At 51.8% G+C, this 20,916-nt stretch overlaps 1 protein-coding gene across 3 annotated transcripts in view; it reads left to right on the top strand.

Moving 5' to 3' along the window:
- The window catches only part of CDCA2 (cell division cycle associated 2), a 74,330-nt gene extending 54,860 nt beyond the window's left edge, over nt 1-19,470 (top strand). For all 3 annotated transcript variants that reach the window (XM_075346466.1, XM_075346465.1, XM_075346464.1), the window contains exons 13-16: nt 74-144; nt 15,809-15,907; nt 17,902-18,076; nt 18,170-19,470. In XM_075346466.1, the coding sequence (XP_075202581.1) occupies nt 74-144; nt 15,809-15,907; nt 17,902-18,076; nt 18,170-19,227 (1,403 nt within the window). In that variant the 3' untranslated portion in view covers nt 19,228-19,470. The remainder of the gene's footprint in view (nt 1-73; nt 145-15,808; nt 15,908-17,901; nt 18,077-18,169) is intronic.
- Nucleotides 19,471-20,916: the final 1,446 nt, after the last annotated feature.

Raw genomic sequence — 20,916 nt, 5'->3', positions numbered from 1 at the left:
TGCCTAAATATCGATCTAATATCTTGCTAGATTAAGTACTTGGATCACTAAGACATTTATCTTGTTCTTCTAGAATCCATTCCCCCCTCTTTGGACGTCTCATTTGCTGGACACCGGGAGACTCGCTCCTCCGCCAAGCAGAAGGTATTTTATTCGGTCTTCTCTGCTTTGATGGTGACCCCCGGGGACACCGCTCCTCCATGTGCCAGTCTTATTGATGACTGTGCCGTAACGCAACAACGTACAGTCCGGATTCTTATTGAGCTCAGAATAGTGCCTCGTGGCTCTTTCAGTAAACGCAGATCATACGGGAAGGACCACACTAGTTACCTTCCATAACCCTTCCCATCCACGTCACATGGGACCATTTCTTTTTTTTATATCTTAGTTGAAGATGTACCTGATACCATACAGTTTCCTTGGATAATACTGGCCATGTATCCAAAAACATCAGATGCCACACAGATGATCCCTATTACATTTTTTTCAGAGATTTACACATAATCCCCGGTGTAAGCGCTCAGCGTAGAGCGCAGGATAAATGTGAGCCTTACAGTACTGCGATACGTTTTTCTACGCACCCATAGACTTGAATGGGCGAGCCTCATCTGAGATACATAAGAGACTGACTAGTGCAGGCTGTGTTGTGTTTTTTTTTTGTTTGTTTGTTTTTTTTTCTTCTTCGCCCAGTCCTTGGGGGGGTAAAACCTGTCCTCTTTATATGCACATCTAAACGAGGTCTTGTATAGAGATAAACATAATTTTTAACTATCAATGAACATCACAAGTAATTTATTTTAGAGAATGTCGCCAGGTTTTTGCTATGTAATGTGAGCGCAGCTGAAGTAAGGGTGGCGAGCCTAAATCCTGCATTGTGTCACTTACTTGGCAGCGTTTTGTTGTTTCAATACAATCAGTGTTTTATTAGCAAGAGATTATCATTAGAGGATAACTAGTCCTAGGTAGGTTCTCTTCCTATATAGAGAGAGAGCTGCAGTCAGTCATCAGGAGCAAGATGGGGAGAAGCCGTCAGGGAGCGACCTCTTAGATTGCCTTTAAAGGGAACCTGTCACCAGTTTTTTGGCCTATAAGCTGCGGCCACCACCACCGGGCTCTTATATACAGCATTCTAACATGCTGTATATAAGAGCCCAGGCCGCTGCGTAGAACATAAAAAAACCCACTATAATACTCACCTAACGGTCGCTCGGTTGGCCATATGAGCGTTCTCCAGTGCCGGCGCCTCCTCTTTCAGCCATCTTCGTCTTCCTTCTGAAGCCTGTGTGCATGACGCATCCTACGTCATACACATGCGCCGGTCATGCATGCTGGCTTCAGAAGGAGGAAGACCAAGACAGCCGAAAGGGGAGGCGCCGCCACCGGAGACGCTAATCTGACTGTGGTGCCCCGGAGCGACCTTTTTGGTAAGCGTTATAAAGTGATTTTTACGTTCTACACAGTGGCCTGGGCTCTTATATACAGCATGTTAGAATGCTGTATATAAGAGCCCGGTGGTGGTGGCCGCAGCTTATAGGCCGAAAAACGGGTGACAGGTTCGCTTTAAATATTTTCTCATACAGGAAACCTGTTGCCGATTAAATTATTCTAAGATTTAATTGAATTGAGTCTTGCAGAAATCCATATTTCTTTGTCGCTCCATTGGGAGACCCAGACAATTGGGGTGTATAGCTTCTGCCTCCGGAGGCCACACAAAGTATTACACTTAAAAGTGTAAAGCCCCTCCCCTTCTGCCTATACACCCCCCGTGCATCACGGGCTCCTCAGTTTTTATGCTTTGTGCGAAGGAGGCTGACATCCACGCATAGCTCCACATCTTAGTCAGCAGCAGCTGCTGACTATGTCGGATGGAAGAAAAGAGGGCCCATATAGGGCCCCCAGCATGCTCCCTTCTCACCCCACTCTGGTCGGCGGTGCTGTTAAGGTTGAGGTAACCCATTGCGGGTACATAGGCAGGAGCCACATGCTGTTTTCCTTTCCCCATCCCTTAATGGGCTCTGGGTGAAGTGGGGATCCTAATCGGTCTCCAGGCACTGAGGCCGTGGCTCCCTCCGCAGCCCCTGGGGAATCTGCTGGACAGGAGCAGAGTACTCGTCAGGGACAAGGCCCTGCTACTGTGAGGTACTCTGTGTCCCCGTGGGGACCGCGCATGGAGCGCTGGTGCCATATACACTGCAGCACTGCTGGGTGTGTTAGTGCGCCCGGGGACTACCGCGCAGGCCGCGCTGTTGAGGTACTTTGTGTCCCCGTGGGGACCGCGCATGGAGCGCTGGGTACCATATACACTGCAGCACTGCTGGGTGTGTTAGTGCGCCGGGGGACTACCGCGCGCCGGCCGCGCTTATATGCCGGCCGCGCTTATAACTTTAGTCCCCGGCTTTTGCGGCCTAGTAGCGCATATTCCCGCCCCCAGGCCTGTCAGTCAGGGGAAGGGCGGGACGCTGCACAGAACGTCAGCGCTGAGGGCTGGAGCATACTCTGTATCCTCCTCCCCCCCTCATTCAGCTCAGTGGGGCTCCAGATTCCCGCACTTTCTAGGGCACGCCCTCGGCCCCCTCCTCCCCACAGAACGCCGGCAGCCATTCCTGTCAGCTCTTCTGATGCTGGAGAGGAGAGAAAGCTCTGGGAGGCCCAGGCAGGGAAGCTGGTGATCACACAACCGCTTGAGCGGTCGGTAAGCAGCACCTGAGGTGCTGGCCCCACTGAGTGCCGGAGGTGTACATATATATATATACTTATATGCTATACATTTACACTGTACGGTCGCACTGTTGATTTTTGGCTATATACCCTCCTGGATTGTACTCAGAGGAGACAACAGCATGTCGTCCGCAAATAGCAAGGGTGCCAAAGCACAGGCTTACTTTGCAACCTGTACCTCATGTGCGGCTATACTACCGGCAGGTTCCACTGACCCTCATTGTGTGCAATGCTCGGCCCCCTGTGGCACTTACTCAGCCGGAGCCTATGCTACTGGTGGCCCAGGTGGAACCACCTGCTACCACTGTCCAGGTGACAGGGACGGAGTTTGCAGTATTTGCTGACAAACTGTCTGAGAGTATGGATAAATGGTCTGCTAGGATACTTGAAGCCTTACAGTCCAGACCGGTAACTCAGGCCCCGGGCACTGTTCAATCATTGACCCCAGGCCCCCCTCATTTGGAGCTGCAAAGTGCTCCTGAGGTGAACCATGGGTCCCAGGGTGAGGTCTCTGACATGGACCGCAGTCCCAGGCCGCCTAAGCGGGCTCGCTGGGAAATTCCCTCGACTTCATCACATTGTTCAGGGTCTCAGCAGGAGGACTCTCTGGATGATGATGCGGAGGTAGCAGATCAGGATTCTGACCCTGAGACCGCGCTCAACCTGGATACACCTGATGGTGACGCCATAGTGAATGACCTTATAGCAACCATCAATCAGGTGTTGGATATTTCTCCACCAGCTCCTACAATTGAGGAGTCAGCTTCTCAGCAGGAGAAATTCCGTTTCAGGTTTCCCAAGCGTCCATTGAGTATGTTTCTGGATCACTCTGACTTCAGAGAGGCAGTCCAGAAACACCGAGCTTGTCCAGATAAGCGTTTTTCCAAGCGCCTTAAGGATACACGTTATCCCTTCCCCCCTGACGTTGTCAAGGGCTGGGCTCAGTGTCCTAAGGTGGATCCTCCTGTCTCCAGACTGGCGGCTAGATCCATAGTTGCAGTGGAAGATGGGGCTTCACTCAAAGATGCCACTGACAGACAGATGGAACTATGGTTGAAATCCATCTATGAAGCTATCGGCGCGTCTTTTGCTCCAGCATTCGCAGCCGTATGGGCACTCCAAGCTATCTCAGCTTGTCATGCGCAGATTAATGCAGTCACACGTACATCTGCTCCGCAAGTGGTGTCCTTAACCTCTCAGGCGTCGGCGTTTGCGTCCTACGCCATTAATGCTGTCCTGGACTCTACGAGCCGTACGGCGGTAGCATCCGCCAATTCGGTGGCAGTCCGCAGGGCCATGTGGTTACGTGAATGGAAGGCAGACTCCGCTTCCAAAAAGTTCTTAACCGGTTTGCCATTTTCTGGCGACCGCCTGTTTGGTGAACGATTGGACGAAATCATTAAACAATCCAAAGGAAAGGACTCATCCTTACCCCAGTCCAAACCAAACAGACCTCAACCACGGAAGGTACAATCGAGGTTTCGGTCCTTTCGGCCCGCGGGAAGGTCTCAGTTCTCCTCGTCCAAAAGGCCTCAAAAGGATCAGAGGAACTCCGATTCATGGCGGTCTAAGTCACGTCCTAAAAAGACCGCCGGAGGAACCGCTCCCAAGGCGGCCTCCTCATGACTTTCGGCCTCCTCACACCGCATCCTCGGTCGGTGGCAGGCTTTCCCGCTTTTGCGACACCTGGCTGCCACAGGTAAAAGACCGATGGGTGAGAGACATTCTATCCCACGGTTACAGGATAGAGTTCAGCTCTCGTCCTCCGACTCGATTTTTCAGAACATCTCCGCCCCCCGAGAGAGCCGATGCTCTTCTTCAGGCGGTGTGCACTCTGAAGGCGGAAGGAGTGGTGATCCCTGTTCCTCTTCAGCAACAGGGTCACGGTTTTTACTCCAACTTGTTTGTGGTACCGAAAAAGGACGGATCCTTCCGTCCTGTTCTGGACCTAAAACTGCTCAACAAACACGTAAAAACCAGGCGGTTCCGGATGGAATCGCTCCGCTCCGTCATCGCCTCAATGTCCCAAGGAGACTTCCTGGCATCAATCGACATCAAAGATGCTTATCTCTACGTACCGATTGCACCAGAGCATCAGCGCTTCCTGCGTTTCGCCATAGGGGACGAACACCTTCAGTTCGTGGCACTGCCTTTCGGCCTGGCGACAGCACCACGGGTCTTCACCAAGGTCATGGCAGCAGTGGTAGCAGTCCTACACTCTCAGGGACACTCGGTGATCCCTTACTTAGACGATCTGCTGGTCAAGGCACCCTCTCAAGTGGCATGCCAACGCAGCCTGGACGTTGCTCTTGAGACTCTCCAGAGTTTCGGGTGGATCATCAATTTTCCAAAGTCAAATCTGACTCCGGCCCAATCACTGACATATCTTGGCATGGAGTTTCATACTCTCTCAGCGATAGTGAAGCTTCCGCTGGACAAACAGCGTTCACTACAGACAGGGGTGCAATCTCTCCTTCAAGGCCAGTCACACCCCCTGAGGCGCCTCATGCACTTCCTAGGGAAGATGGTAGCAGCAATGGAGGCAGTTCCTTTTGCGCAGTTTCATCTGCGTCCACTTCAATGGGACATTCTCCGCAAATGGGACAGGAAGTCGACGTCCCTCGACAGGAACGTCTCCCTTTCACGGGCAGCCAAGGCTTCCCTTCAGTGGTGGCTTCTCCCCACTTCTCTGTCGAAGGGGAAATCCTTCCTTCCCCCATCATGGGCTGTGGTCACGACGGACGCGAGCCTGTCAGGGTGGGGAGCGGTCTTTCTCCACCACAGGGCTCAGGGAACCTGGACTCCGACAGAGTCCTCCCTTCAGATCAATGTTCTGGAGATAAGGGCAGTGTATCTTGCCCTAAAGGCGTTCCAGCCGTGGCTGGAAGGCAAGCATATCCGAATTCAGTCGGACAACTCCACAGCGGTGGCATACATCAACCACCAAGGGGGAACACGCAGTCGGCAAGCCTTCCAGGAAGTCCGGCGGATTCTGATGTGGGTGGAAGCCACGGCCAGTTCACATCCCGGGCGTAGAAAACTGGGAAGCAGACTTTCTCAGTCGCCAGGGCATGGACGCAGGGGAATGGTCCCTTCACCCGGACGTGTTTCAGGAGATCTGTTGCCGCTGGGGGATGCCGGACGTCGACATAATGGCGTCCCGGCACAACAACAAGGTCCCAACATTCATGGCACGGTCTCAAGATCACAGAGCTCTGGCGGCAGACGCCTTAGTTCAGGATTGGTCGCAGTTTCAACTCCCTTATGTGTTTCCTCCTCTGGCACTGTTGCCCAGAGTGTTACGCAAGATCAGGTCCGACTGCCGCCGCGCCATCCTCGTCGCGCCAGACTGGCCGAGGAGGTCGTGGTACCCGGATCTGTGGCATCTCACGGTGGGCCAACCGTGGGCACTACCAGACCGACCAGACTTGCTGTCTCAAGGGCCGTTTTTCCATCTGAATTCTGCGGCCCTCAACCTGACTGTGTGGCCATTGAGTCCTGGATCCTAGCGTCTTCAGGGTTATCTCAAGAGGTCATTGCCACTATGAGACAGGCTAGGAAACCAACGTCCGCCAAGATCTACCACAGGACGTGGAGGATATTCCTATCTTGGTGCTCTGATCAGGGTGTTTCTCCCTGGCCATTTGCCTTGCCCACTTTTCTTTCCTTCCTTCAATCCGGATTGGAAAAAGGGTTGTCGCTCGGCTCTCTTAAGGGACAAGTCTCAGCGCTCTCTGTGTTTTTCCAGAAGCGCCTAGCCAGACTTCCACAGGTACGCACGTTCCTGCAGGGGGTTTGTCACATAGTCCCTCCTTACAAGCGGCCGTTAGAACCCTGGGATCTGAACAGGGTGCTGATGGCTCTTCAGAAGCCACCTTTCGAGCCAATGAGGGATATTTCTCTCTCACGCCTTTCGCAGAAAGTGGTCTTCCTAGTAGCAGTCACATCACTTCGGAGAGTGTCGGAGCTAGCGGCGCTGTCATGCAAAGCCCCTTTCCTGGTGTTTCACCAGGATAAGGTGGTCTGCGTCCGGTACCGGAATTTCTCCCTAAGGTGGTATCCCCCTTTCATCTCAATCAGGATATCTCCTTACCCTCTTTTTGTCCTCATCCAGTTCATCAGTGTGAAAAGGATTTGCACTCGTTAGATCTGGTGAGAGCACTCAGACTCTACATTTCTCGTACGGCGCCCCTGCGCCGCTCGGATGCACTCTTTGTCCTTGTCGCTGGCCAGCGTAAAGGGTCACAAGCTTCCAAATCAACCCTGGCTCGGTGGATCAAGGAACCAATTCTTGAAGCTTACCGATCTTCTGGGCTTCCGGTTCCCTCAGGGCTGAAAGCCCATTCTACCAGAGCCGTGGGTGCGTCCTGGGCTCTGCGGCACCAGGCTACGGCTCAGCAGGTGTGTCAGGCGGCTACCTGGTCGAGCCTGCACACTTTCACGAAACACTATCAGGTGCATACCTATGCTTCGGCGGATGCCAGCCTAGGTAGGCAAGTCCTTCAGGCGGCGGTTGCCCACCTGTAGGAAAGGGCCGTTTTACGGCTCTATTACGAGGTATTTTACCCACCCAGGGACTGCTTTTGGACGTCCCAATTGTCTGGGTCTCCCAATGGAGCGACAAAGAAGAAGGGAATTTTGTTTACTTACCGTAAATTCCTTTTCTTCTAGCTCCAATTGGGAGACCAGCACCCGCCCCTGTTCCCTTCGGGCTGTTCTTTGTGTACACATGTTGTTCATGTTGAATGGTTTCAGTTCTCCGAAATTCCTTCGGATTGAATTTACTTTAAACCAATTTATAACTTTTCCTCCTTCTTGCTTTTGCACCAAAACTGAGGAGCCCGTGATGCACGGGGGGTGTATAGGCAGAAGGGGAGGGGCTTTACACTTTTAAGTGTAATACTTTGTGTGGCCTCCGGAGGCAGAAGCTATACACCCCAATTGTCTGGGTCTCCCAATTGGAGCTAGAAGAAAAGGAATTTACGGTAAGTAAACAAAATTCCCTTCTTTTACAACCAATGCAATCCTATGAGCCCAGTCAGATAAATGGAACTGATTCTCTATCCTAGAAATTTCAGCCATGTGTGAACACGCCCTCTGGATTTGGATGCCGTCTGACCAACACATTGATCAGACGGTCCATTTGGGATCATTTCTGGCATAGATCCTGATGTGCCTTGGGTGGGTTAGGAAAATAATTCCATGGATGTCTATGTAGAGTGACAAATGTCAGAACAATAATTTATGGAGCTCCCCGTTGGCTTTAACCCCTTCACAACTTTTGACGTAAGTTTGTGTCATGGTTGGGTAGACATTCACGACCTGTAACGTAAACGTACACTATCGTGCAGGGAATAGGAACTGTGACCGCTCGGCACGTTATAGCCGCTCTTCAGCTGTCACATCCAGGGACAGTGTCCGCACTGCCCGTGGCTGTTTTACCACCGTAAATTCTGCCATCATTAGCAATGACCGCATTTAGGAGGCAGTCCCTCTCCCACCTAATTGCCCCATGGCGTAAACACTGGGGTCCGATCGTTGTCATGGTAACTAAATTATGACCTCCGGGATACCTGGCAATGGCAAGCCTGTTAGACCATGCCAGTAGCATGGTCTAACAGGCGTTTTGTCCATGTCACACTAATAGGAGTATTGTATTACAATGTATAGGCAATGCATTATACCAGTGATCTGTGTAATAAATGTTAATGTCCTATCCTGGGACTACGTAAAAAGGTGGGAATAAAAAAAAAATATTATTCCAATAAATACTGTATGCACAGTACAGACCAAAGGTTTGGACACACCTTCTCATCTCTAAAACAACTGTTATGAGGAGACTTTGTGCAGCAGGTCTTCATGGTAAAATAGCTGCTAGGAAACCACTGCTAAGGACAGGCAACAAGCAGAAGAGACTTGTTTGGGCTAAAGAACACAAGGAATGGACATTAGACCTGTGGAAATCTGTGCTTTATTCTGATGAGTCCAAATTTGAGATCTTTGGATCCAACCACCGTGTCTTTGTAGAAAAGGTGAACGGATGGACTCTACATGGCTGATTCCCACCGTGAAGCATGGAGGAGGAGGTGTGATGGTGTGGGGGTGCTTTGCTGGTGACACTGTTGGCGATTTATTCAAAATTGAAGGCATACTGAACCAGCATGGCTACCACAGCATCTTGGAGCTTCGTGCTATTCCAGCCGGTTTGCGTTTAGTTGGACCATCATTTATTTTTCAACAGGACAATGACCCCAAACACACCTCCAGGCTGTGTAAGGGCTATTTGACTAAGGAGAGTGATGGGGTGCTACGCCAGATGACCTGGCCTGCACAGTCACCAGACCTGAACCCAATCGAGATGGTTTGGGGTGAGCTGGACCGCAGAGTGAAGGCAAAAGGGCCAACAAGTGCTAAGCATCTCTGGGATCTCCTTCAAGACTGTTGGAAAACCATTTCCGGTGACTACCTCTTGAAGCTCATCAAGAGAATGCAAAGAGTGTGCAAAGCAGTAATCAAAGCAAAAGGTGACTACTGTGAAGAACCTAGAATATAAGACATTTTTTCAGTTGTTTCACACTTTAAGTATTTCATTCCACATGTGTTAATTCATAGTTTTGATGCCTTCAATGTGAACCTACAATTTCTTTATCGTTCCTATGGGAGACCCAGACATTGGGTGTATAGCTTCTGCCTCCGGAGGACACACAAAGTACTACACTCAAAAGTGTAGCTCCTCCCTCTGAGCTTATACACCCCCTGGAGAACCAGATCTAGCCAGTTTATCGCTTTGTGTTCAGGAGGCATACATCCACACATGCATTCTCATCTGATTTTTCATTTTTGGAAAGAGTTTGAAGAAAAGCGGGTCCAAGCCTGGACCCCCGGCATGTCCCTTCTCACCCCACTGTGTCGGCGGTGCTGTTAAGGTTGATTCCAAGGCTGGAGCCTTACATGCCGTGCTCCTTCACCATCCCTCCTGGGCTCTGGCTTGAAGTGGGAGCCAGCACGGTTCTCCATGCTTGGCAGGAGACCGGTCTCCATCCGCAGCCCTTCAGGATCCTGCTGGACCGGAGCACTCATCCCCAGGGACTTGGAACCCTGCGTCTCAGCAAGCTAAGTACCTGAGACGGTTATATATGGGGGTCCCTTGTACTTTATTGTTGTGGGAGAGCGTGCTGAGTGTTTTTTGTGACATTTCCGGCGGGTTCTCTGGCTGTCGCCTGAGAACCGCGCCGATGGTGCCTGCGCGCCGGCCGCACCGCTCAAATTTAGGCCCCGGCTTCGCCGGAGGCCTACTTTCGGTTTCACTGCCCTCACATGTCATTCATGCAGAGGGACAGTGCGGCTCCGCCCAGCGGCCGTTCTACACAGGGGAGAGACACTCCTCACTGAGTTCATGTCTCCTCCTCTGTAGGTCTCTATGGCCCTCCAGATCCCGCTCTCAGAGTGAGTCCCGCCCCTTCTCTTCACTCCGGCGCCATTTTCTCAGCGTTCTTCCCTGCGATCAGCGCTGGCTGCAGCATCCCTGCTGAGGTGCTTGGGGGTCCGGGCTTTGGGATCTGGAGGGCACACAAACCGCTCCAGCGGTCTGGTAAGCCACAACCTCCGGTTGTGGACCTTCTGTATATACTCTCTGGGGGTCATTCTGGCAGAGCCCCCAATTCAGCAGCATGTCTCACACGAGGAGCAAGGCTCCAAAGCTGTATTCAGTATGCACTGCATGTAAGCTCCTGCTTCCTGAACCGAGCATCTTCCCACATTGTGATGCCTGCTCTAACCTGACGATGCCTCAGCCTGGAATCGCCCCCCCAGTGGTCTCTCAGGCTGCTCCGGTCCCTGTGGCTGAACCCCCGGCTTGGGTAGAATCCTTTTCTAGCTCTATCTCCCAGTCTTTTGCCGACTCCATAGGACAGCTGTCCAGGACTTTGCTGAACATGCATCAGCCCCCTTCACAGGGTGCTTCTGCTGCTAGGGCTCTCTCAGCGGAGCTCACAGAGGATTCATCATCTGGTCCCAGACCCCGTCCTCCTAAAAGGAGACGCAGGGCTCCCTCTCCTTCCTCGTCCCGCGGCTCTGATTCAGGAGCTGACTCGCAGGACGAGGAGGATGCCTTTACAGGGGGCTCGGAGGCTAACTCCATGTGCCCCATTGATCTGTCCGAAAGTGACTCAGATCTTAGTGACTTTATTGCTTCTATTAATTCTGTACTGGATCTCAATCCGCCAGTATCAGAGGAGCAACCCTATCTGGCAGAAAAGCACCAGTTTACCTCGCCTAAGAGAACACAGAGTGAGTTCTTTAACCACTCCAGTTTTCAGGCCGCTGTGTCCAAGCCTAGGGCCTGTCCTGACAAACGCTTCCCAAAGCGTGGTTCTGTTGACCGGTTTCCATTTCCACCTGAGGTGGTCAAGGAGTGGGCTCATTCACCAAAGGTAGACCCCCCGGTGTCTAGACTCTCAGCCCGGACCGTTGTATCAGTGACTGATGGCACCTCTCTTAAGGATTCCACTGACCGCCAGGTTGACCTTCTGGCCAAATCTGTATATGAGGCGGCAGGGGCCTCGTTCTCCCCAACTTTTGCAGCAGTGTGGGCTCTCAAAGCCATCTCTGCTTCTCTAGAGGAGATGCATTCCCTCGCCAGGGAATCTATGCCCGAAATGGTTGCTTTAACTTCCCAAGCTTCAGCTTTTTCATCCTATGCCATGTCTGCCATGCTGGAGGCTTCTCACCGCACTGCGGTGGCTTCGGCTAATTCCCTCGCTATCCGCAGGATCCTGTGGCTTCAAGAGTGGAAGGCAGATGCTTCCTCAAAGAAGTACCTTGCTGGACTTCCTTTTGCTGGGTCCAGGCTGTTCGGTGAACAGCTGGATGAAATTATTAAGTAGGCTACTGGCGGGAAGAGTACTTCCATGCCACAAACCAAAACCAAGAAACCTGTCCAGGGAAGGAATCAGTCGAGGTTTCGTTCCTTTCGTTCCTCCAACTGGTCGTCCTCTAAGCCCTCGGCCTCGTCCACTAACTCAGCCAAAGATCAAAAATCCAGCTGGCGCACAAAAGCGCGTCCACAGAAGACCGCAGGAGCTGCTGCCACTAAGGCAGCTTCCTCTTGACTATCTGTCCGCGCCAGCAACGTCCTTAGTCGGTGGCAGGCTCTCCCACTTTGGCGACGTGTGGTTTCAACACGTCTCCGATCAGTGGGTGCGTGATATCATCTCCCACTGCTACAGGATAGAATTCTCTTCCAGCCCGCCAAACAGATTTTTTCTGTCAACTCCCCTCTGCTCCAAGGCCGCCGCCTTCTCTCAGGCCGTGGCATCCTTGCAGGCCAATGGAGTAATTGTACCGGTTCCCGCCCGGGAACGGTTCAGAGGTTTCTACTCAAATATCTTCCTAGTCCCCAAAAAAGGACGGTTCCTTCCGGCCCATCCTGGATCTCAAGCTTCTCAACAAGCATGTTCAGGTGCGGCATTTTCGCATGGAGTCTCTGCGATCAGTCATTGCCTCAATGACCCAAGCGGATTTCCTGGCATCCATCGACATCAGAGATGCCTATCTGCATGTGCCAATTACAGTTTCACACCAGCGTTGGCTACGTTTTGCAATCGGAGAGGAACATTTCCAATTCGTGGCTCTCCCCTTCGGGTTAGCCACGGCCCCTCGGGTATTCACCAAGGTCATGGCAGCAGTGGTTGCGGTTCTGCACCTCCAGGGGTTGGCAGTGATTCCTTACCTGGACGACCTTCTAGTCAAGGCTTCATCCAGCGCAGACTGTCAGCGGAGTGTCTCGCTCACTCTCGCCACTCTAGCCCAATTCGGGTGGCTTGTCAATCTGCCCAAATCCACTCTGACTCCGACCCAGAGGCTCACGTACCTAGGGATGCAGTTCGAGACTCTGCCGGCACTTGTGAAGTTGCCCTTGATCAAACAGCAGTCCCTCCAACTGGCGGTGCGCTCTCTGCTGAGGCCCCGCCGTTATTCCATCTGGCACCTGATGCAGGTGCTGGGTCAGATGGTGGCGTCAATGGAGGCTGTTCCCTTTGCCCAGTTCCATCTGCGTCCTCTGCAGCTGGACATTCTCCGCTGTTGGGACAAGCGGCCTTCCTCCTTGCACAGGCTAGTGGCTCTGTCGCCACAGACCAGGAGCTCTCTTCAGTGGTGGCTTCGGCCCCTCTCTCTGTCTCAGGGGCGCTCCTTCCTGGCCCCGTCCTGGGTGATCCTCACCACGGATGCCAGTCTATCCGGCTGGGGAGCAGTATGTCTCCACCGCCGAGCGCAGGGCACCTGGACTCCGTCCGAGTCAGCCCTCTCGATCAATGTGCTGGAAACCAGAGCTGTGCTTCTAGCTCTCCTAGCCTTTCACCACCTGTTGGCGGGCAAGCACATCCGAGTCCAGTCAGACAACGCGACAGCGGTTGCCTACATCAATCACCAAGGCGGGACACGCAGCCGCCTGGCAATGTTGGAGGTTCAACGCATCCTTCAATGGACGGAGGACTCCAAGTCCACCATATCCGCAGTCCACATCCCAGGCGTGGAAAACTGGGAAGCAGATTATCTCAGCCGTCAAACCGTGGACAGTGGCGAGTGGTCCCTGCATCCGGCAGTGTTTCAGTCAATCTGCCGCAAGTGGGGCACTCCGGAAGTGGACCTAATGGCATCCCGTCACAACAACAAGGTTCCGGTTTACGTGGCTCGCTCCCACGATCCTCAGGCCTTTGCAGCGGACGCTCTGGTTCAAGACTGGTCCCAGTTTCGTCTGTCCTACGTGTTTCCCCCTCTAGCTCTCTTGCCCAGAGTTCTGCGCAAGATCAGAATGGAGGACCGTCGAGTCATCCTCATTGCTCCGGACTGGCCCAGGCGAGCTTGGTATCCAGACCTGCTCCATCTGTCCGTAGAGATGCCGTGGCATCTCCCGGACCGTCCAGACCTACTCTCGCAAGGTCCGTTTTTCCGCCCGAATTCTGCGGCTCTCAAATTGACGGCGTGGCTCTTGAGTCCTGGATTTTGACGGCTTCTGGTATTCCTCCTGAAGTCATCTCCACTATGACTCGGGCCCGTAAGTCTTCTTCTGCTAAGATCTATCACAGGACTTGGAAAATGTTCCTGTCCTGGTGTCGCTCTACCGACCATCCCCCTTGGCCATTCTCCTTGCAGACCCTTCTGTCTTTTCTACAGTCCGGTCTGCAGCTAGGACTGTCCCTCAACTCTCTCAAGGGACAAGTCTCAGCTCTGTCAGTTCTGTTCCAGTGGCGTCTCGCTCGGCTGGCTCAGGTCCGCACCTTCATGCAAGGCGCGTCTCACATCATTCCGCCTTACCGGCGGCCCTTGGATCCCTGGGACCTTAACTTTGTGCTCACGGTTTTGCAGAAACCCCCCTTTGAGCCTCTTAGGGAGGTTTCTTCGTATCGTCTTTCACAGAAAGTGACCTTTCTGGTGGCCATAACTTCCCTCAGGAGAGTCTCGGATTTGGCTGGGCTCTCTTCGGAGTCACCTTTTTTAATTTTCCATCAAGACAAGGTGGTTCTCCGTCCGACTCCGGACTTTCTTCCTAAGGTGGTCTCTCCTTTCCACCTTAACCAGGACATTACCCTACCTTCCTTTTGTCCGGCTCCTGTTCATCTCTTTGAAAAAGCCCTGCATACTCTGGATCTGGTGCGTGCTCTCCGGATCTATGTGTCTCGCACCGCTGCACTTAGGCGGTGCACTTCTCTTTTTGTGCTAACCACAGGTCAGCGCAAGGGCCTTTCTGCTTCTAAGCCGACCTTAGCCCGTTGGATTAGATCGACCATTTCGGACGCCTACCAGAGTACTCAGGTGCCTCCCCTGCCGGGGATCAAGGCACATTCGACCAGAGCTGTCAGTGCCTCTTGGGCTTTCAGGCACCAGGCTACGGCTCAACAAGTCTGTCAGGCTGCCACTTGGACTAGCCTGCACACCTTTTCGAAGCACTACCAAGTGCATGCTCATGCTTCGGCAGATGCGAGCTTGGGCAGACGCATCCTCCAGCCGGCTGTCGCCCTTTTGTGAAGTTAGGTTCTGCCTACTTCTTAGTTTTTCTGTTTATTCCCACCCAGGGACTGCTTTGGAACGTCCCATGGTCTGGGTCTCCCAAAAGAACGATAAAGAAAAAGAGAATTTTGTTACTTACCGTAAATTCTTTTTCTTATAGTTCCGTATTGGGAGACCCAGCTCCCTCCCTGTTGCCTGTTGGCAATTTCTTGTTCCGCGTGTTATCACCGGCTGTTGTCGTGGACAGAGTCTCCGGTTGTTCCGGCTCTTGCTCTGTTCTACTTGTGGGTGGCTATTCTCCTTCAGCTTTTGCACTAAACTGGCTGGGTCTGCTCACCAGGGGGTGTATAAGCTCAGAGGGAGGAGCTACACTTTTGAGTGTAGTACTTTGTGTGTCCTCCGGAGGCAGAAGCTATACACCCAATGTCTGGGTCTCCCAATACGGAACTATAAGAAAAAGAATTTACGGTAAGTAACAAAATTCTCTTTTTTGTTTTTTCATTTTCACGGCTCAACGTTATATGATTTTGTAGAGCTTGTGGAGTTTCAAGGGGCTCACCAAACATCTAGATAAATTCCTTTTGGGTCTAGTTTTCTAAATGTGGTCACTTGTGGGGGTTTCTAGTGTTTAAGCGCATCAGTGTACATGGACATGCGACATGGTGTCCGATCTATTCCAGACAATTTTATGTTCCAAAAGTCAAATGGCGCTCCTTCTCTTCCGAGCCCTGCCGCGCACCCAAACAGTAGTTTTTCACCACATGTGGTATCCCTATATGCAGGAAAAATTGCACATCTGGCGGGCATCGTGAACATGTCCTGTACTGATTAATAAAATGTGCACAATACCTGCCAGGCGTCCGATGACTAAAGCATCTCCTGCACCTGAGGTTGGGTTGGGTATAAGACGGGCAGCGCACAACCACTTTTAAGTCTACGGGCTTGTATGACGGCAGAATAAGAAATCGTCAGTTATATTTGTGGCAGCGCAGTTTGTGGGTAAAATAATAACTGCTTATCTGTAAAATAAAACGGTGATAAAGTTTGGTGTGATTTGGTTTAATGCTCGGCTTGTTCACAGCTGAGTGACAGTGAGGAGGCCCCAGAAAGTAACGGCTCAACGGTGAACGCTAAAGTGGCGGCCAAGAGATCCAGGAAGCCTGTGATCATCAAAGTCCAGGTACGTCCATTAGCACAGCTAACCTGTGCCGGGGGGTCCGACCTCTGCTTCTCTTCTACACGGTACTAAGCAAGTCAAGTGGGATCTTCCTGAAACCAGTGGGAAAACTCAAACATAAGTGACCTGGCAATCACACGATCGCTCGGATCTGTGGAGGGAACAGCAGCGCTGGTTCCGCTCATCATGTTGGGGTCACCATGCTGACGTTTCAGGAACCCAATCCACTTATTCCAAAAGAAAGAAAAGAATACGGTTTCAGGGTGACTCTTTCCTGGTAGCTATGAGACAGCTCGGTCCTCCTGCCTTCCTCACCAACCATTGAGGTGGATGCACGGAGATCATCAGTAATCGGTGATGGGGCAGACCTTGGTTGGTGGGCACCCTGCTCATAAATAAATACTGCGGACCCATAACTATGATGTCCATAGGGACTTGTCACTAATAGGAGAGGGTATGCCCATGACAGATCTACTCTAACCCTTCCTTAAAAAGGAAGACAAGTGCACAAAGGGGTAACTATGTCTTTTAAAAGTGAAATCCGGTGTCAGGAGGTTGCGTTAATGTGTGTGGATTATTCAGTTTCCGCAGACAGAGGAGGATGATCTTCCTATCAAAGTAGGAGGTAGACCTTCTAGTCCACCACGCTGCCGTGAAAAGGAGTCGTTCCACGTTTCTCAAAACTGAGCTATATACCGTATTTTTCGCTTTGTAAGACGCTCTTTTCTCCCCCAAAAATGGGGGTGCGTCTTACAAAACGGATATGGCTTACTGGTGGAGCGGGGTCATAGGGACTAGTGATGGGCAGTCCGGCTCTTTTTGGGGATCCGGTTCCCACCAAAAAGAGTCGGCTCATTCGGATCGTTCTTGGCTCCTTATTAAATGTGCTCACCCCAAGGTGAACACATATTTAAGATTATAGTGACGTCGCTGAAACCACGGCCACCCGCGGCTAAACCCCTCACACTTACAAGGGACCAATTAGATTGCGTAGTGGGCGGGGTTTAGATGCGGGTGGGCGGGGTTTCAGCGACGAAAAGTCACAACAGGGAGCCAGATCTTTGTGTCTGATCGTTCGAGACCGATACATCACTAATAGGGACAGGGTTACAGGACACGCTCGGGGGTGTCGCGGTGGGTGGCATTGATCTGTGGGCGGGCTGCGAGGGTGTCACAGGACAGGGTGTCTCGGTGGCGGGTGCATTCAGCGGACTGCCGGCTCCATTGAATCGCCCGCCTTTGAGGCAATGAACTTCAAAAAAAATGGCGCTGCCTCCGCGGACATTTTCCTGAAGTTCATTGCGTCAACTAGCGGGATTCAATGGAGCCAGCAGTCTGCTCAATGCACCTGCAGCCGAGACACCGCGTTCTGTGACACCTTCATAGTCCGCCTACCCACAGATCAATGGCGACACCCCCACACGCAGCCACAGGGCCCCGGCGGCCCGCACGCAGCCACAGGGCCCCGGCGGCCCGCACGCAGCCACAGGGCCCCGGCGGCCCGCACGCAGCCACAGGGCCCCGGCGGCCCGCACACAGCCACAGGGCCCCGGCGGCCCGCACGCAGCCACAGGGCCCCGGCGGCCCGCACGCAGCCACAGGGCCCCGGCGGCCCGCACGCAGCCACAGGGCCCCGGCGGCCCGCACGCAGCCACAGGGCCCCGGCGGCCCGCACGCAGCCACAGGGCCCCGGCGGCCCGCACGCAGCCACAGGGCCCCGGCGGCCCGCACGCAGCCACAGGGCCCCAGCAACATCTATCTCTTACTTTCCCTCAAGTTTATTTATTTTTAATACAAAAAATATAAATTTTACTCCCATTTTCAGCGTTAACCCAAAACAAGCCCTCATACGTCTATGGCGACAGGGATCTTGAAATTGGAGAACAAAAAAACAGACAATAGCTAGTCTCAGTCTTAAATATGTAATCTAGAAGAACCTTGTAAACTGGTTATTAGAATGGTAAGACTGCACTCTTTATGTGACCTCTCACACACAGGTAAAGGCTCCCCAGGGAAAAGGCAAAAAAGGCCGGAAATCCAAGAAGTCTGTCGAGAAGCCGGTGTATAGTGAGCGAGAAGTCGTATCCAAGAAGCCTCTGCTGAGCCCAATCCTGGAGCTCCCGGAGTCTGTCCCCACACCACCTGCCTTCACGTCATCGGACCTTCCACAGGGTACGGCAGTCCATTTATTTTTTTGGTACTGTAGATTGCATGCTGGTCTATACTGGGATTTTGACTTTTTTTTTTTTTCCCCCCTTATGCTAGGCAAAGCTGTACATAAACATTTTTTTGAAATGGTTCCCAAAGCTGGTAAAGAGGTCAAAACCCAAGTTGCATCTGACTATCTTGAATATAAGGAGCCAGGAACGTCACCAGTTCACATTGTAGAAGATGCTGAGACACCAGATGAAGCAACGCTGGAGGACATGAAAGTCACCAAGAGTGGATCTCCGGAAAAGATCCAAAACATTCCTGCTTCTAATGCTTTAGACCTGACCTCTCAAGGTGAATGCCCTCAGTCTCCATCTAGCATGGGGGTAGCAAGCCACTTTAGCAAACTAGCTACAAATGGTCTTTCCACCAGCTTTGAAAAGGAGAAGAGAAGTAAGACCAAAAATGCCAAGCGTCGTTCTTCCACACGTCGCAGTGTGTCCCGTCCTTCCATAGCTTTAGAAGATGCTGACCACACTTCCCATAAACCAGTGCAAGGAACCATAGTATTATCCTTGGACCAAAACACAACCACCAGCTCCTCTGTACTGCCTATCACTTCTGAGCACAAAAGGTCTAGAAGGTCCTCAAGAATCCATCAAGTGTCCAACAATCTTCCTGCAAACCATGAGCAAAATACTCTTGTAGAACACGGTCCTGCTATGGTGCCTCATTCAGACTCCTCCATAGGCGACTTCTGTCTTCCCATCGATGACATTCTATGGTTCCCACCTCAAGAACCGAAGGTGAGACGTAGCATGAGACTGCGTAGAGACTCCGGGGTCATCGGTTTGTCTTGGGTGGCCGAGAACAAAGAAAGTGAAACCATCGGGAAGAGGAAGTCTTTGAGTTCTGTTAAGAGGCGTGAGGAGAGCTCTGCATTGTCGTTGGAGAATACCGTTCACAGCCCAAACAAGGAAAATCTGAGCGGCTACCAAGAGCCGAACCTGGCCAGGAAGAACAGGAGAAGAACCCTGTGTACCACCACCATCCAAGAAAATGTATCCACCAGTGATACAAGGCGAAGGAGGTCCAACTGTTCTTACAATGCTCCTAGCATCACACCGGCTTCAGATGACCAAGTCCACGGTGTCCTGGTACCAGATGTATAGGAAGGACTTCACATCATGGACTGTTTAGTTTGGGGCAGGACAACCCACGTCTGGGGACTCTTTCATGTCCTGTTAGGAGTATGTAACTCCGCATATGGTGGGGTTTCCTTGTTGGTCTCTTCTGTTCCCGTATCTTGTGCATTATTTTCCTTGGGTGCAAAATATGGCAGTGTTGACGTTGCGACCGTTCCTTTTATGTATGTTGTTCATCTTTTCGTTCCTTTATTAAATGTTCAACTTGTATTGCCGTAGCCGAGTTCTCCATTCTTTCATCAATAGAGGAGGGGAGCAGGATTAGAGAAAACAGCGCCACCATTAGACATAGGCTGTACCGGGTATTACAGCTCAGCCACAATTTTAAGTGTTTCACAACCAGTCAGAGATATAGAGTGATGCTGTTTCTTGAAGAATCATTCGTTTTGCTTGTACCATTTGGTTTATTGTCTTCTTACCAAGGACATTTAATGCGTTTGTACATCAGAATAAGCTTATTAACCCTTTCTCTACATGTGATGTATACGAACGTCCATCACACACCGGGTGCAAGGTTGTGGCGTTGATCCTGCACCATTTCTAGGCAGATGTCGGCTGTGTTATACAGTCGGCATCTCCTAGTGCTACATACAACAGAAGAGAAGTATCGGTACATAGATGATTGCAGGTACAAGTGATCTATGGGCACTAAAAAGGTTTAAAAAAATTTGACTTGCCCTGCCTTTCCCGATTTTAAAAATTCATACTCCTCCATATTCATGAGCTCTGTATAACTTCACCCTTACCTCTGGTTGGCAGCTTTCTGCCTATGCACAGTGCACACAGGAAGCTGTCAATCAGTGGTGTAAGTGTGGGTTATACATAGCTCCGCATTCAAAGAACTGGGAGATAAAACACTGATTTTATCAAAAGTGCAGGAAGGTAAGTGACAAATCACTGGAATCGGGGTTGGAGTTGCCAGACTTGATTAAACTAAACGACACCTGTTGCAAAATTCTTGTGACGTTCTATAGTTTTAACCCAGAATTATGGCAAAAAATGTCTGAATCGGCCCCTAAATGTGGAGAATAATCGCACAAAACGGAATCTTTCCTTAAATATTATCCTTCCATCTCGTTGCAATAATGACTTTTTCCTCAACCGGTCCCAGGAGATCAGCCACGTTCTCCTCCGCTCCCACATCTTGGGCAGGACCTCTCTGTCTGCAGCAGGAGCCCTTCCCCTGCTGCCGATCAGTCCATCTTGGCTGATGCCCTGTCCACAAAAAGGGTCCGGCTTAGTGGTCTGGTTCTACTGTAGACAGAGCAGTTGGGGGGAGGCTCCTGCTGCAGCCAATGAGGGGTGGTCTTGTTCTACTGTAGACAGAGCAGTTGGGGGGGGGGGGCTCCTGCTGCAGCCATTGAGGGGTGGTCTTGTTCTACTGCAGACAGAGCAGTTGGGGGGAGGCTCCTGCTGCAGCCACTCTAGTTAGACATGTACAAGCCAATGTGGAGTGGTCTTGTTCTACTGTAAACAGCAGTTGGGGAATGCTCCTGCTGCAGCCAATGAGGGGTGGTCTTGTTCTACTGTAAACAGCAGTTTGGCTGCAGCAGGAGCCTCCCCCTCCATGAGGGGTGGTCTTGTTCTACTGTAGACAGAGCAGTTGGGGGGAGGCTCCTGCTGCAGCCAATGTGGGATGGTCTTGTTCTACTGTAG

Source organism: Anomaloglossus baeobatrachus, chromosome 4, assembly GCF_048569485.1.
Source record: "Anomaloglossus baeobatrachus isolate aAnoBae1 chromosome 4, aAnoBae1.hap1, whole genome shotgun sequence".
NCBI lineage: Eukaryota > Metazoa > Chordata > Amphibia > Anura > Aromobatidae > Anomaloglossus > Anomaloglossus baeobatrachus.
Note: the sequence above shows the minus strand (reverse complement) of the source record. Positions and strands in the feature narration are given on the sequence as shown.